Below are 17155 nucleotides of genomic sequence, written 5' to 3' on the forward strand. Positions count from 1 at the left end.
GTAACGCACACTGAAATTCAAATCCATGACTCTGGTCAGTCTTGCGAATTTCTGTAGTTTAAATAAGTGACCTTAGATGATTAGGCCGTTTTCTGCTAATTTCAGTAAAAAAAAAAAAGATTAATAATGAATTCTCATGCCAAGCGCTTATTAAAGGTTGTATCAAAAAGAGATTGACACTATTCAGTTTGATACTAAATGATAAATAGTTCAATTTTTTTTGTACTATTCAATCTTTTGTTTGGAATCAAAATGCAATTAGAAAATGTACAAAAGTTAAAGAATTTATTTCTTCAAAATTATAAATGTCATTACCATTTCTAATATACATGTAATTATTACATACAGAACAATATTAATACACACAAAAAAATAATTGCTTATGAATAATTACAAATTATCACTTATAATAATAATAACAATAATAATAGTAATAATAATAATAATACGAAAAAATTATAACTTCTCTTATTCCACGTTGATAAAATAATTAAAATGAGATACATTTCATACTTAATTAAAAAAAAATATGATAAAAAAAGAAGCTCAGGAATCGTGATTTTCAATAGTCTGTAGATATTTTCGATATAGGGGAATCATATTCTCGACATTTTTCATACTTTCATTCAGTCTGTCTCCCAACAATTTGCAAGAGTTACAATGTAACTTTCTCTTGAAGATTTCATGAGGCATGCTGGTTTTATCTTAGAATTTTCACGAATAAAAACTAAATTTTCAGAAATTTCAACTCTGCTTATATGTCGTGTTTCAAATGCACTTTCTTCTTTATTGAAAGTTAATATTAGTAAACCACAAACGCTAGAATTTTCATGAGTAAACTTGATAATAGATTGTATGATTCCATAATTTTTATTTCCATCGTTTATTATTGAATTACAGAATTTAACGTTCCTTTCCTCAGAATGGCAATCATATTTTACTTTATTAAGACTCATTTTCTTATAGCATGTCAAATCATCGGGAAAATATCCAGCTGCAGTCAGTGCTTCAATTTCTTGAAAAGTTGGCGAGCGTTTTACGGGTTTGCCTAGACAATTGAATTTTGATAGTGAATCTATATTATTGTCCGTAGCAGGTATTTTAAGAAGCTTTTTGATGTAATTTCTTGTTTCAACAGACACACTGTGATCAGAAGACGAATTTATTATAAATTTTTCCATTAAGAAACGTGTGATTATTTGTTCAGCTCGGCAATGTGAACTAGTAAGTTTATCTAGTAGTCTTTTATTCCAAGCCTCAAAAGTAAAAGCTGAGTATCCCCATGTAGGACCCCAGTTGCGTATGCATTGAACAATATGGTTAAGTAAATGCACGTTGGAACTGATAGATATAATCCCAAAATATTTTTGAAATAGGTAAACATATTTTTTCAATAAATTTTCAGCACGTTCCAGATCACCTACAGAAATTGAATCATTGTTAAGAGAGTGTATTGCTTCTGATAGAAGGGCAATGTGATTTACGTATTTCTTTCCCAAAACTTTTTTTAAACAAATTGGAGCGTAGTCAAGCCAGTTTCGCCATTCTGAGGCTTTCCACTGCTTGTAAGTAGAAATAGATCTAGGTTTTCTCGATCGGCGAGAAGGCGGCTTAATAGATAATAAGCAATTATCTATAATTCCACACAAATTACGGCTTCCTACATAATAAGGTGCCTTTGTTTTTGTTAGTAATAATGTCGTGTGTTGTTTTACAACGCCAAGATACACAGCGTGCATTGATTCAATTATTACTCCTTTGCTAATATCAAATAACGGTAATGTTATAAGTGATGAAATACCCTTTACTCCGTTAACAGGCTGTCCGATTTCGCTAGCTTCGTACATATTTGCCTCTATATCCGATTTTGTTCGAAGTTTTATGGAATTATGTAGGACAGGAAACACAACTTTCTTATTTGACACAAATTTACCTTCAATATAGCAATATAAACAACTAAAATAACCATTATACTGTACAAAACGAGTTACGGCAGATCGAGCTGGGGCATCAAAGCAACACATTGTAACAATGATTTTAGAAGTTATCTCTACTCCATTAGGTAATTTCCAAGACACTCCATCTTGATATAATTGACGCAACTCATTCATTAATGGTCGCAGAAAATTATTCATTAATGGATGTTTCTTATCTACATAGACTGCTGCTAGAAGCATATGCTTTTTCCTTAAATGGGGTGGAAGTTCGTTTATTTGCAAGAAAATTGGCCAGGCACTGGTATTAGATGAATTAGCAACTTGACATCCATCAGTATTAAGCGTCAACGATAAATTGTACCAATCTTTTAAAATTCCAGATGAAATTAATTTTTTGTATTTACTTCCATCATAGATATCTTCCAAATTATTAGAATCACGTTTCTGTCGTTGAAATCTATATTTTATTGCGTCAATAATACTTGCTGTAGACAGTAGTTGTTGAATTTGAGATTTAATATTATTATACAAAAAATAACCTTCGGATACATTAGATTTTTCAGGACCACATGCACCACAGCAGCACTGTTGTTCCAATTTGTTTGAAATACTTGATTTTTTTCCTAAAAAGTCATCACATTCTTGACAGTAAAAATATTTTTTTACTTGAGCATTATTACGACCTAAAGCTCTCCAAAAGGCTTGTTTAGTTGTTGGTAATTCTGCAGTTCCATACGATATATTTATGTATCTAAACGTATCTAAAATAGCTTCATAACTCAAATGATGCCTCAGTGATAAAGCCACCACAGATAATAGATGATCTTTCACAGTAGTATTCTTATTTTGAAACATAAAAATGTTAGAAGTGAAATTAATAGCAACATTAAATGAACCACAATTTTTCGTTAGAACACTATTATCAATTCCTCCGTTGATATTTGCACTTTCATTATTTTTATTCTCAGGAATCTGATTTTCCTTATTGACTGAATAAGGATTACTATTATCACTATCCACTCTGTTATAAGTATTTTCAATATCTACTATTAACGATCTGTTACTGTCTTCCGAGTAATCGTTATTACTGTCATGAACGGTTTTATTATCAAAAATTGTCTTAGTGATATCATCTTCACTTGAAGGTAGCCGACTACTTTCATTCTCGATATCATTATCACATTGCATCCGAGTATAGAACAATGTCGCTGACTACAACCAAAAAAAAAATAGTTAATAAAAAATAACATTAAAAAGACTGTCAATTTATCTCACCTGTTGTTCGAGATAATCATTGGAAATTTGAATATTCGGATAACATGAAAGAAAATTCAGATGACTTTTTATTTTCTTCAAATTACGGCGGGAAGCAGCTTTACAAGAGAAACTTTTATTTCGGCGCTGTTTATTCATTTTTCGATATTATGTCGACAAATATGATTTTATCACACACTTCCTGAAAAAGTAATAGTATATTAATGTTTTATACACTCTAAATATTAAAATATTTACATATAATTCTTGACTTTGAAGTTAGCAAATACCTATCAAGTTTTTTAAGATAAAAGCAAGAAGCGTCAAGAAAACAAACCATATAAAATTATAAAACAATTTTAAATGTTCTAAATAGTTCATAATTTATAAAAACAAAAGAAAAATATGTGAGTGGCTATTGAACGTTAGGGCTTAGCAATTGTAATAAAAATTATTCTCATTTCATTAGTAGTTATAAAGAAATTTTTATTGGCCATTTCATTCCATTTTTAGTACAAAACTATAAAATTCACAAATCAATAAATATTGAACTATTTCGAATCAAAATTGTTTTAATTTGCTGCTTTTTTTGTATAGACTGAGTATTTGTAAGTTTATAAACCACACATTAACAATTATTATTTGAAAAAATAAACCTGTTAACCTAAAAATTATTTAATTTGGACTATATAAGTTACTTACCTAATTCGAGGTATTTTTCCTTTACATGTAACTTAAAAAGATGATGTAGGAACTTTTATGAAACTACAAGTATTTATTAAATATGAATTAATACTCTTATAAATGAACGAACTTATTAATAATGAACACGGCTTATAAAATTTTGGTAGCGTGGTTTTACGTAGTATATGTAATATAATAATAATAACCAAAGCAAAGAATAGCGGCTAAAACTGTAGCGACCTCGGTAGAGGAAGAGTCTGTTTGTGTGTGTATGTGTGGGGCTGTGTGTAAATGTGTTTATTGTGTGTAGTGTGTTCCCCCCGGTGATTTAGTAAGTGGCCAATGGTGGTGTAATCGAGGCGACAGACCGGTATATATATATATATATATGTTTATACATATAAATGAATACGTTTTTTTACGTCTTTAAACTTATAAATTTCGAGAAATTCGTAAAATGTGATTCTGGATGAAATAGAATTTGTGCAATTATTATTACGTATTCAAGTGATATTGTTTAAGTGATATGTGAATAACTTATTTGATAAATCAACTTTGATCAAATTTAACACACGTTTTTTAAAAAGCATACTTTCTTGTTGTTAGGTTATAATGGAATGTTTATTTATTAACACGTACAGAACTAACAAGACATTATGCTGGGGAAATATTGTTTAATTTTATCTAGTGAAGACGCACCAGTTATTACAGAAACTAAGTTTTTATTTAAATAGGAGAACAAAAAAAAAGTTTCTATTACAGATAAAGATAAAGAAAACAGCAATTTGTTTATCCAGTGTCCTGCAATGAACGACAGTTCAATACGACTAGTTAATACACATGGTAGATTTTAATTAGTTCTTTTTAAATAATTTTAATAGTATTAAAATTTCAATCTTGATAAATTTAATTAAACGCTTTATGTTTTTGCAGATGATAAACTGATACTTAAAGATAGGAATCAATCAAAGCTAAAAAAAAGAATTAGACCGCTGAAGAAATTTTCTATCACACCGAAGATAGCCAAGAAACATTTTAAATTAAATGTAAAATCAGCAAAAAAAAAATTATTGCTGCACAAAGAGTAAGACATAAATTTATTTTAAAACAAAGATTACAGGAGTCTCAATCTTAGTATATTTATTAAATTCCAGTAATTACATACTTGTATTTAATTTTCTAAAAACATTTTATTTTATGGTCTTTAGAGAGAAATTTATTTTGTTGTTTTACTGTTTTAGATTACGAATTAAAATTTTCCTTAAGAAATACATAATTAAACATGAAACTGAAGTTAGCAGGCATCTGTCAATTTTTAGGATTTTAATTAAAAGAAAAAAAAATTTGAAGAGAAATTCAAAATTTTAAAAATTAAAAAAACTAAAAGAGCAATTTTTAAAAAATATTTTGTTAGTTTCAAATCAATTTTAAAAAGAATCATGTAATTTTCGAATATCAGCCGACTTCAGCATCATAGTTAAACTCGAAACTTCTATTTTAATTAATTGAATTTTATTTAATTTATAGAAAAAAGCTAGCATTCAGAAAAGAACAGTCATAAGAAACGCTGATGAATACTACAAGAACATACATAACTTGGTAAAGTATACATTTACTTGTCTTCATCTCTAAATAAAAATGTCCGTACATTAGCAATAATAAATTATATTCTAACTATTGCTTATAATATTTGAAATAGTCACATGGCCGTGATGAAATTCCAGAAAATTTTGTCGCATCAGATATTTCAAGTGAATGTGGGTCGCATTCTGAAGAAGAGTTATCACAAAAAAAAAAAAAAAACACTGCCATTAGCCACAGAAAAAATACCGTCATCACCAGAGAGAATATTGTCATCAGCAGCCGAAGAAACACCGCCATTATCAACGGAGACAACGCCGCCATCAGTAGCTGACGAGAGTAGCCCACATCCACCTGAGAGAACACCACCACCAATAGTTCTAACACCATCTCCACCACGATCTCCAAGAGTAACAAATAGTGGAGTTACGGATCGTCATTTATCACCCCGGGGTAATGGAGCTAAAAAAATCGAAGCAAGTGTGATTCAAAAATTCAATGACATCTTTGAATGTATGGAAAATATTTCTAATCGGCTAAAAGCGGTTGAGTCAAAGATTGCTGGAAATAATATCAACAATGATCATGCGAATAACAACAGTAATAATGTTAATTATCACGAAGGACATGAGGACGAATTCATTTTGAACCCGGATGCAAATAGACAAGTAATAATTTTTAATGATAATAACACAGTATATATTTAAATTTTTATTACAATTACATTAATGATAAATCTCCTTAATTTTATATTAGGTTGAAATAATGCCCGGATTCAAGACGAATTATACAGATTGCGCAAATGCATGTAATGCCCCTAGGATTTCCACCCGAGCCCGAAGAATTATTTTAAGTGTATGGCCGATTGAACGTCGTGAAAAATTAATTTTACGACCGAATAAAAAACGTCCAGACCACGAAGTTATACAAGAGTCCGATGTTTTACAAATAATTAGTAAGTTGAAACACTTAATATATTTTTTGGTCGATTCATATACAATCTATGTAGAACAAAGATAATATCATAATAATAGTTGCATTTTAAGTTCATAAAATAACCTGTTATTCATGAACTCTTTGATTGAAAAAGGATTTCAAATATTTAAAAGCTTCGACTTATAAATTATAAGAACGATTATAATTTAAGCTAAAGTCTCAATTCGAATTGTTAAAATACATCTTTTTAATCAATTGTTTGAAAATTTATTTAGTTTCATATGAAAATTTTATTTGTTAAAATTTTGAACCACCGTAAAAGGTTAAAGTTTTTGGTAAAATAAATTTTATTTCATAAATAGTACGTTTTACATTCATGAACATAAGAAAGATTAAGGATAACTTGAAAAAAATAACAGGAATAAATTTAAATTACTGTGATTATTGGAAGCTGAAGATCAGAATTTTATAATAGTTTACTTGCACGAACATGATATCTACTAGTTATTTATTTATATCTCTGCTGAATATATTTGAAGGTATTAAAAGTTGAGCCTTTCCAATTTGGAAATATAGATAACTCTAAAATTATCAAAAAATAAAAAATTTAATGTAACTTCAGCAGACAAATGTGAATAATAAGGAGCCCTCACTTTTACTAAAATTATTACGATTTCTATAAAAAATAGTTACTATTGAAAATTAATCAAGATGAATTTTTTTTTCTTTCAGATTTATGTTTAGCTATGCAAAAAATAAAAAAATTAGACAACACAAAAGGCAATAACGCTGCTTTGAATATGAAGCTGTGGATCGGCAATATTTTAAAAAATGATCGCTCCTCGAGAAAAGGAACTAATGAACTCGATCCAAACAATCCTGACGAACCTTTTAATTCATAATATAAAAAAATTAATATAAAACAAATCATGTAAAACACTAAATTACTATAATAAAAATAATGATAATAATAATAACAATAACGCAATTGATTCATTCACCTCAGTAAAAATAATGACAATTTATAATATTGAGAAAAAAATATAAGCAGCATAATTTTGGTATTTTGCCGGTAACACAATTATAGGGATCTTTCTTATCGGTTTTTTACTGTAATAGTGCCGTAAAAACACCATAAATATACCGTATATATGCCGGAACTTTGCGGCATTTGCAGAACCGCGAGGGCGGGTAGAACGGTTTGATGCTGCAAAAATGCCGAAAATGTACTATAAATATGCTGTATAATTACTGTTTTAATTCTGTGAAAATACCGTATTTTTTCTGATTTATTGCCGTAAATATTCTGAATTTATTTCGTAAATTTTCGGTAATAATACGGCAAAAAAACTGGCCAAAATAACTCGAGTAATACCATATTTATGCGATATTTATACCGTACAATTCCAGTATTATTTCGGTATTTCCAAAACCGCGAGGGTAGAGTTTCCCAGATATAGTTATGAGACACAGAATCGAACGCTTTTTTGTAATCGATGTATGCCAAGTAAAGTGGTCTACATCCCTCTTGATATTTGTCTATGAGCAGTTCGAGTGTGTGGATGTGGTCGATGGTAGAGAAGCCTTTTCTGAATCCTGCCTGTTCAATGGGTTGTCTTGTTTCTATCGTGGAGGTGATTTTTTTGGTCAGGATTGTAGAAAATAGCTTGAATGTACTCGCCAGCAGACTTATTGGTCTATAGTTCCCAATGTCATTCGGGTCGCATTTTTTATATAATAGAATTATGTTAGACTCAGACCATTGCGTGAGTGTTTCACCAGATTCGAGGATAGAGTTGAATAAATTTGTCAAGGGTGTAGCTAGTACTGGGGCAGCTATCTTTAGAGTCTCATTTGCTAGGTTGTCCGAGCCCGGGCTTTTGTCTAGTTTTTGTTTGTTCAATGCCTCAATGACGTCATTTTCTGCAATTTGGGGTCTTTGTGGTACTTTGCCGTCGCTACTGTTATTATTGTTCTCGTGGCTAGTGTCTTCTGAATCCTTTGTGCTGTAGAGATCTCTGTAGAACTCGGTTGCTATGCTGATGATGTCGCAGCGTTTGTTTTTGGTTGTTTCACCTCGTTTTAACTCTTTTAATCAAGTTTTATTTGGCTTCAGCTCTTTATATGCCTTTTTTGTGCTTCCAGTTCGGAGGAGGTGTTTTTCAATCGTTTTATATCTGTAGTTGGTGTAGTCTTTTTTTATGTATTTGTTGACAAGCTTGTAAAGCGCCGAGATCTCGTTTCTTATTGCTCTAGTTTTATTTGAACTTTTTTACAGGTCTTGTCTTCTTTTAAAGAGTGTACGTTCTGAGAATATTTTGTGGGTTTTCTTTGGATTTTGTGCTGTTCGGGCGTTTTGCAAACTCGAGGTGATGATTCTGATTAAGTTATCGTAATATTTTTGTACTGGGATACTACTCTCAGCGAACATTTGGTCTTTCGATATGTAAGAGATTAAGTATTCTTTGAACTTGGTGATTTCTTCCTCAGTTGTTATTATGCTATGTTTACAGTTAGTAAACTTTGTTCTACTTTTTTTGAAATGGATATTATATGATATTGTAGCTCTTACTGGCCTGTGATCCGAAGGGTAGTTAGTGTTTAGTACTTCTATGTTTTCGAACATACATGGTCGATTTGACAGCACAAAGTCAATTTCGTTTTTGTTGGCTCCATCCGGTGATCGCCAGGTACACTTATTTTTTGTTTTTTTTTTGAAGAAAGTGTTCAAAATTGACAGATTATTTTCACTGGCGTAATCGATTAATCTTTGGCCTCTCTCGTTTCTAATTCCATATCCATGCGCTTTCATGATTAAATGCTCCTCTTTTTTAGTTATTCCTATTTTAGCCTTTAGGTCGCCCATCAATATGAAGTCTTTATGCGCTAATCCTATTGCCCTATTTACTGTCGCATAAAAGTTATCGATTTCATTATCGCTTGCTTGTACAGTAGGGGCGTAGACTTGGATAATGAATTAACTATTATGCTCAAATTTTAGGTTCAGTATGCCTACTCTTTCAGAAATGCCGAGGTAGCTTTCTATATTATTTTTAAGATAGTGTTTAACTATAAAGCCTATACCATGTCTTCCAGGTGTGTGGCCTGTGTAGCAAAATATGAAGTTTTCATGTTCTTCGATTTTGTTCCCAATACTTGTTTCAGCTAAACCTAAAACGTCGTATTTGATTTCTCTGAAAGCTTCATTTAGCTCTATTAATCGTTCATATGATGAAAGTGTTTTAACGTTATATGTCAGAATGTATAATCCTTTTTGTGGGGTTTCGTTTTTTGTAGGGTTGTTTGGAGGGTTGTTCGGAGGGTTGTGGTCATGATCTTCCACGGTGACCAGCCGGCTTGGAAGATGTGTTTAGTTTTCTGATAGTGGTTGTTGTATGTTGAAGTTGCGAGAGGGGGGCGATGATTGCTATATATTAACGTTGTTATTTTGGTGTGTATCTGATGAGTTGTTTGTGTTTCTGTTAATCAGGTAATTCAGCATGCCCGGTTTTAAAATGCCTTCCGATAGGCTTGAGGTTCTTCTTATTTGTGTTTGTGATTTATTTATCTTGTTTGCCTGTGTTTTTGTTTCAATTCCTTTTGTGATTTTGTTTTCAGGCGAAGTTGAAAGCATTCATTTGTTATTTCCAGTTGCTTTGTTTTTTCCACTTATAACAAGTTTGTCGTATTTTATTTTTACAAGGTTTCCCTTTTCCCTTCCGATTCTTGCTTGTTCTTGAAGCTCTTTCCTCTTTTCTAGAATATTTTGCGGGAAATCTTCTGTTATGTAGTAGCCGGTATTTTTGAGTGCATTTCTGTTTTTAAACAAATTAATTTTCGTGCCGAGAGTACAAAAAGTGACAATAATTGGTCGAGGTCTTTTCCCTTTCCTGCCTATTCTTCTAACTCCTTGAATATCCCTGCGATCCAGTTCTAAAGAGAAATGTTCTTTGATAAAGTTTACTATGAGACTTTCAAGGTGATAATATGATGTTTCGGTGTCTTTTATTCCGAAAAAGACGATGTTGTTTTTTCTTGCCTGTTTTTCTAGAGAATATAGTCGTTTTTCTTGATTTTCACAGTTTTCCTTTAAATGTTCGTATTTTTCGTTGAATATCTTGAGCTTATCTTCTAATATGCAGTTTATGTTTTGCGTAACTTTTTCCGTCACTTTTTCTCCACTTTTTTCTATTGCGGTTTTCTGATCATCTAAATCTCTTCGAATTTTTCGAAGCTCCTGCATAATTTCCTCCATAGTAAATAAAGTAGTTCTTTTGTTACTGCTAGCGCCCTCTTGAGTTCCTGTACCGACCTGCTTAAGATAACAATTTCATTAAAGGATCAATCGCAGATCTAGGACTGTTCGTGCTTGCAATAGTGATACGGGTAATTTCTCACAGATGTCGCTAGTGTCTATGTACAATTGTGCCGCTCGTTTGACGGATCGATCGTAGATCGAAGATAATTCGGACTTCTGTTAGTGCTACGGGTATCTTTCCACAGATGTCGCTATTGTCCTTGTCCAGCTGTGTCACTCACTAATTGCAAGTCATCTTGAAAAAGTTTGGTTATTTGTATCACTATTGTTTTTAAAAACGATTGCAGGAATCATGAAAGATCACAATTTACTTCCGCTTTTGTTAGTCTTATACTTTATATGTATAAAATATCTATAAAAGCACGCAATACAAATAGTTCACACACAGTTCACAGTCGAGTATTTTCCACTGATTATATAGTTTTCACTCAATATTAAAAGTTGTCCACAAAGTATGATGTTAGAGAATTGTTTATGTCTTCACTTTTGTCTTTTCCACTGAGTAAATGCACTTATTTTTATTTTTAGATCACTATTATTACGGAGCCGAAGTCAACATTGGCACAGTAGCGCCCTCTCTCACTAACTCGATTTGAATATTACTTTAGATAAAATTTTTTCTTAAGCCTTACTAAGGTCAGAGTGGTAGCTGACGCATTTCTTATCGCCGAACTGCACTCTAAAAGTATGACCTAAGTAAATAGTATCGTTATAATGAGTTTTAAATATGTTTCAATGTTTGAGAAAATCGAAAATAGTATCGAAAAACAATTCACGGATTCTAGATAAATGAATCGAATGTCTGGAAAAAAAAATAAATTAAAAATTATTGTAAAACAACAAAAATTTAACAATCTAACATAAACGATAATGTAATAGTAAAGTAGAACAATAAAATATAAAATTAAATAAATTCAAGTTTACTTTAAATATCAAGAAAATTAAAAATAAAATAAAATGAAGAAAGAGAAAAAGAAACGTGTTAGTATAAATTAAACTAGAATAAATACTTCATCATGTATTCATATAGGAAAACCAGGTAAAATTAAAATATTAAGTAAAATCTAAAAATGTTCAGTTTGATAATATCCAAATTACAGAATTAAAATTGAACCACGTGTAATTTAAAATTAAAATATCCAGTAAAATTTAAAAATGTTTAGTTTGATAATATCCAAGTTATCCCGTCCGGCATCAATATCATAAAGATGAAGTAATGTTATCCAAGAAATGTTATCTTTAAGAGCTCAGAAAAATTTCATCGTTTTTATAACTTAATGTTGAGGTCATTTAAAAGAAATCTGAAAGTTAGCAAAATGATTATTATTTATGGATGTCTGTAGAACATCAAAAAAATAACTTTCTTATCAGACTATTATAACCTCAACTTTCGTCAGCTAATGTCATTGTAACCTATAAGTACCCATGATTATTAACATTATTTTTTGATTCTGCTCTGAAGAAATTACATATAATTAGTTATTATAAATACAATCGCAAAATGCCGAAAAGAAAAAATTTTTAAAATTTATGTAAAGGTCAAAAAAATAAACGAATACGTGGTTTTTTAAATAAATTACATAATTTTGAAAATGTATCTAGTGATAAAAGTGAAACAGTAGAAAATAATTCATGCTTTGTGAGTAATAATACATCTTCTGATGAATTAGATGATGTTGATGATGAAAGAAATATTAATACAGACAATATTGATAGCGAAAAACTTAATGAAAATGAAACAAGTAATGACAGTTCTGACAGTAAACTAGTGGCATTTCTGACTCACGTATATTATCAATCTGTTATCAATTACAAAAGAATGATTTGGTAGCTATCAATGAAAGAAGTTTATCATCGAAACTAGCTCAGTGGGTGACTGATTTCAATATATCATGCGAAGCAGCGAATAAACTTCTAAAAATTTTAAAAACATCGAATCAAGAAGAAATCAGTGATCTACCTCTTGATTCTCGAACCTTACTTGGTACACCGGAAACACCGATAGTAATTCGTGAAGTTTCTCTTGGTCAATATTTTCATTACGGGCTAAAAAATGTCTTGACTGATCAATTGAGAATTATTGATTATTATTCTCTACCAAACTTCATTGCCATTAATATTAATATCGATGGGCTTCCGATTGCCAAAAGTTCGACGAGTCAACTTTATCCCATTCTTGGGCGAATTCATCCCAAAGTTTCTCAGCCATTTGTAATTGGGATGTATCATGGATATGAAAAACCTAAAAGCTGTGCATTATATTTGGAAGAATTTCTAGATGAATACAGAGAACTGAATACTGATGGCATTAATTACCAAGATCGAGATTTTAAAGTGATAATAAGAGCAGTTATCTGTGACAGTCCAGTAAAATCCTTTGTGACTTCTACTAAATCACACATGGGATATTTTGGATGTGGAAAATGCAGAGAAGAAGGCGATTATGACGATCATCGTATGCTATTTTTAAATTTAGATGCACCTTTGCAGACCGATCAAAAGTTTATCGATTGTATTGACGAAGACCATCATACTGGGCAGTCACCTTTTAAAAAAGCCGGTGTAAGTGTGGTGTCACAATTCCAAATCTATTATATGCATAACTGCTGTCTCGGAGTTACGAAAAAAATTTTAACAACTTTTGTAAATGGGCTTCATAAACATAAGTGGTCAGCTAAACAAGTTGATGAAATTTCTGGGCTATTAGAAACGATTGCAAAATGGATTCTGCAAGAATTTGCGAGGAAACCTCGTAAATTAAAATATGTTGATCGATTTAAGGCAACAGAGTTTCGACAATTCTCATTGTACACAGGTCCAGTTGTTTCAAAAAATTATTTGCCAAACATTTATCTTTCTCACTTTATTACTTTACACTGTGCTATTAGGATCTTATGTCATGAAGAAGATTGTATAAGTAATGATGACTATGCAAGATACTTTGTGAAAAACTGTAAAACACTATGTGGAAAAAAAATGTTAGTTTACAATTTTCATAATTTAAATCATTTAGCTGATAACTTCTTGAAGTTTGAATACCTCGACTCTTCTAGTGCTTTTTCCTTTAAGAGCTATGTATTTATTCTAAGAAAGAAACTAAAAAAAACAGGCCAACCTTTGCAGCAGTTATACAAAAGAATTGTGGAACACAATACATGCAGCATTCAATCAAAACTTCAATTTTGTAATCAACCAATTGTGATAGATTATAATATAGAAATTACAAAACAATTAAATTTTCCTTCCTATAATAAAATACAGTATCAAAATTTTGTTTTGTCATTAAACCGTCAAGGTGATAAATTTTGTTATTTAAAGGATAATAATCTTATTCGAGTGGAAAATATTTATCTGAAAAACCAAAAAATAATTATAAGAGGAGTAAAGCTGTTGAATCCAATCGGCTTTCCGAATTACCCTATTAGCTCACTTGACTTGAATATATACGTTGGAAATACATGGTCTAAACCAACACTTTTTGCTGCTGAAGATGTCAAAATTGAAGCAGTTTGCATTCCTTTTAAAAAAGTTTATTGTTTTCTACCATTAATCCACTCACGTACTGACTTATAACACTCTGTAAATTTGCATATTATTCTGCTCAAGAAATAAAATTTGTTGTTAAAAAAAATGTGGTTACTTTTCATTAATATTCATTATTTTCTCCAGTTTGAAATAATTATGAACTTTAATTTCAATTTCGCGCCAAAGTTGCAATATTTATATATAAATATATAAATATATATGTAGATATATATTCAATCATAAGCAAAGCGAAGTAAGGTTAAGTATATATTTAGTGGTTAAGGATAAAATTTAATTATATTAAAATAACTTATTAAACCCAACTAATAATGATAAATAAAGATAATTAAAGTAATGGAATATTTACAAATGATATAAATAAATAAAGAAGCCAATGAATGAGTATAATACAGTGGTGAATTTTTACTTTGTAAAAAAAAACTTTTAAGTACAAAAAAAATTAAATCGTGTAAATTTTTAAATATTAAACCGGACTCGGCGTTTTTGGGTGTCGGTTGCTGTGTTATTTGGCGGGGAGTTTGCTATCGTCATCGTCGTGTCGATTGGATTCACCTCGTAACCCGGCTTCAATCTGTCCACCAAAATAGCGATTTGTCGTCCACAAAAATCGACGATGAAGTATTTATCGTGTCAAGTTATTACACGATATGGAACTTCGTATGGCGCTGTGAAAGATGGCCCAACCTGGTCATTACGTACCATTACACGACTGCAAGTACTAAGGTTCCTGAAACAGAAAACAGAATGCTTGCCATGACGCGACATTTCGGTTGGTGCCAATGAGTTGAAATGACGTTTTAGAGTATTGAAGATGTTATGAGGCGTAGTTTTATCAGTGGGAGATAGTAACTCACCGGGTAATCGTATAGGCTCACCGTATACTAATTCAGCCGGAGTCGTCTGGATGTCGTCTTTCCAAACAGCGCGTAAGCCGAGCAAAACGGCTGGTAATGCGTCATACTATAACTCTCGATGATACAAAAGTGCTGCCTTTAGCTGACGATGTAAACGTTCGACGAGACCCTTGGCTTGCGAATGATACGGTGTAGTATGTAGGTATTTTATTCCATACATTTTTAGTAACGACTGAAATAATGACGATTCGAATTGCGAACCTTGGTCCGAGGTAATGCGTTTAGGTACTCTGTGGCGAGAAATCCAATGCAGCGATAGTGCATGTGCTACCGTCTCTGCAGTTCCATTTGATAACGGGACAGCCTCAGGAAACCTTGTGAATCGGGCAATGATCGTTAGGCATTGATTAAAGCCTTTTGACGATTTTAAAGACACTAGATCGATATGTATGTGCTCGAATCGTTCAGTTGGAGGTTGAAAACTGGTGATCGGCGATGACACGTGTCTCTGGATTTTATTTTTCTGGCAATCGATGCAAGATTTCGCCCATTCACGGTAATCTTTATTAATTGACGGCCAGACGTATCGTTTGGAGACAATTTTCAGCGATCCTTTAATTCTAGGGTGAGCGAGCGTGTGTAGCGAGTCGGACACTTTCTTCCTCAGTGGTCCTGGAACGTATGGACGCACTGTACCTGACGCAGTGTCAGAATACAGTGCAGGTCCATTATCGAGTTGAATTGTTTTTAAATTCAAAGCAGTTGTCTGACGTAACAACTGCTGAAGTTCGTCGTCGGTTTGTTGAGCTTTGGCAAGTTCTTGCGACGTGATAGCAATAGATAATGCTTCGACACGTGACAATGTGTCAGCGACAATATTGTCGTTACCCGACACATGCCGAATATCGGTGGTGAATTGACCGATGACGTCGAGTCGACGAAATTGCCGAGGCGATGCTCTTTCGGTGCGCTGTTTGTAAGCGTGCTGAAGCGGCTTGTGGTCAGTGTAAATCGTAACATGCCGGCCTTCGAATATGTGTCGAAAGTATTTAAAAGCCTCGTAGATGGCGTTCAATTCGCGGTCGTACGTCGACGATTTTTGAATCGACGGGGGCACTTTTCGACTGAAAAATGCCAGTGGTTGCCAGTTGTCATCCACTTTTTGTTGTAAAACTGCTCCAATACCGATTTCGGATGCGTCGGTTAATATTGCCCAGTCAGTATCGATTTTGTGGTGAATCAACAATGTAGCATCCGCGAGAGCTCGTTTAGCTGACTTAAAAGACTCGTGAAGTTCAGAAGTCCACTTGACTGGATGAGAGCCTTTGACTTCGGGTCCTTTCAAAATTTTATTAAGCGGTGCTTGAATTTCTGCAGCGTTCTTGGTGAACTTTCTGTAGAAATTCACTGTGCCAAGAAATCAACGAAGAGCCTTTACGGTGGTAGGAGGCTCGAAATTGACAATAGCCTCGACTTTTTCCGGTAACGGCTTAATTCCATCTTTAGTCATGACATGGCCGAGAAATTTTACTTCTGGTTGACCAAACTGGCATTTTGGTACATTAATAACCAGTCCGTATTCACGGAGACGCTCGAATAAAATTTTTAGATGCTCCATGTGTTGCTTCTCGTCGTTAGATTCGATTAAAATATCGTCAACATATGGAAAGACGAAATCGAGGTCACGAGTGACCTCGTCGATGAATCTTTGAAATGTTTGAGCCGCGTTTTTAAGCCCAAACGTCATAAATCGTAACTTGAACAGTCTGAACGGTGAAATGATCGCCGTTTTCGGCACGTCTTCCGGTGCAACGGGTATTTGCAAAAATTCTTTTGCAAAATCGACGACTGAGAATATATTTTTACCATGTTAAAAATACTGCAAAGTCGTCAAGATAACGCAGCGAGTATTTATCGATTAAGGTTCACACGTTGAGTGGTCGGTAATCACCGCACGGCCTCTATTCTCCAGACTTCTTCTGTGCTAAATGAAGTGGTGAAGCCCAGGCGCTATTGGATGGTCTGCATATACCTTCCTCAATCAT

The 17155-nt window shown here is 32.4% G+C and overlaps 3 protein-coding genes across 4 annotated transcripts; 1 reads left to right on the forward strand and 2 right to left on the reverse strand.

The window, feature by feature from the left end:
- Positions 1-479: 479 nt before the first annotated feature.
- Positions 480-4038, reverse strand: LOC103576028 (uncharacterized). Of its 2 annotated transcripts, none has more exons than XM_053739944.1 (3): positions 3894-4038; positions 3213-3389; positions 480-3149 (listed from the first exon to the last, which is right to left on the reverse strand). In XM_053739944.1, the coding sequence occupies exons 2-3, from the start codon at positions 3348-3350 to the stop codon at positions 627-629; spliced, it is 2661 nt and encodes an 886-aa protein (XP_053595919.1). In that variant the 5' UTR covers positions 3351-3389; positions 3894-4038; the 3' UTR covers positions 480-626. The 2 variants fall into 2 exon arrangements, with proteins under 2 accessions (XP_053595919.1, XP_008554272.1); XM_008556050.3 differs by having other exon boundaries at positions 3213-3393.
- Positions 4039-4234: 196 nt separating this feature from the next.
- LOC103576029 (uncharacterized) lies at positions 4235-7345 on the forward strand. The gene is made up of 7 exons (XM_014443412.2): positions 4235-4403; positions 4482-4718; positions 4809-4959; positions 5403-5474; positions 5575-6124; positions 6213-6411; positions 7125-7345. Exons 4-7 carry the CDS (start codon positions 5446-5448, stop codon positions 7292-7294), a joined length of 948 nt encoding a protein of 315 aa, XP_014298898.2. The 5' UTR covers positions 4235-4403; positions 4482-4718; positions 4809-4959; positions 5403-5445; the 3' UTR covers positions 7295-7345.
- A 2681-nt stretch (positions 7346-10026) lies between these two features.
- LOC103576032 (retrovirus-related Pol polyprotein from transposon 412) lies at positions 10027-17155 on the reverse strand. Its single transcript, XM_053740157.1, has 5 exons — positions 17143-17155; positions 16549-16958; positions 15372-16491; positions 14956-15200; positions 10027-10704 (listed from the first exon to the last, which is right to left on the reverse strand). Exons 1-5 carry the CDS (start codon positions 17153-17155, stop codon positions 10027-10029), a joined length of 2466 nt encoding a protein of 821 aa, XP_053596132.1.

The sequence above is a fragment of the Microplitis demolitor genome, chromosome 6 (genome assembly GCF_026212275.2).
Source record: "Microplitis demolitor isolate Queensland-Clemson2020A chromosome 6, iyMicDemo2.1a, whole genome shotgun sequence".
In the NCBI taxonomy this organism is placed as follows: Eukaryota; Metazoa; Arthropoda; class Insecta; order Hymenoptera; family Braconidae; genus Microplitis; species Microplitis demolitor.

Bases quoted from the DNA above. Each gene is read 5' to 3' on its own strand.
- LOC103576029 (XM_014443412.2), top strand. From the start codon at position 5,446: ATGAATACTACAAGAACATACATAACTTG. The intron at 5,475-5,574 runs GTAAAGTATACA...TATTTGAAATAG, and splicing joins ACAAGAACATACATAACTTG to TCACATGGCCGTGATGAAAT. The intron at 6,412-7,124 runs GTAAGTTGAAAC...TTTTTCTTTCAG, and splicing joins CGATGTTTTACAAATAATTA to ATTTATGTTTAGCTATGCAA.
- LOC103576032 (XM_053740157.1), bottom strand. The intron at 15,201-15,371 runs GTTCGCAATTCG...ACGCATTACCAG, and splicing joins ACGCATTACCTCGGACCAAG to CCGTTTTGCTCGGCTTACGC. The intron at 10,705-14,955 runs GTACGTAATGAC...TATCTTAAGCAG, and splicing joins GTACTTGCAGTCGTGTAATG to GTCGGTACAGGAACTCAAGA.
- LOC103576028 (XM_053739944.1), bottom strand. From the start codon at position 3,350: ATGAATAAACAGCGCCGAAATAAAAGTTTCTCTTGTAAAGCTGCTTCC. The intron at 3,150-3,212 runs GTGAGATAAATT...TTTTGGTTGTAG, and splicing joins ATGATTATCTCGAACAACAG to TCAGCGACATTGTTCTATAC.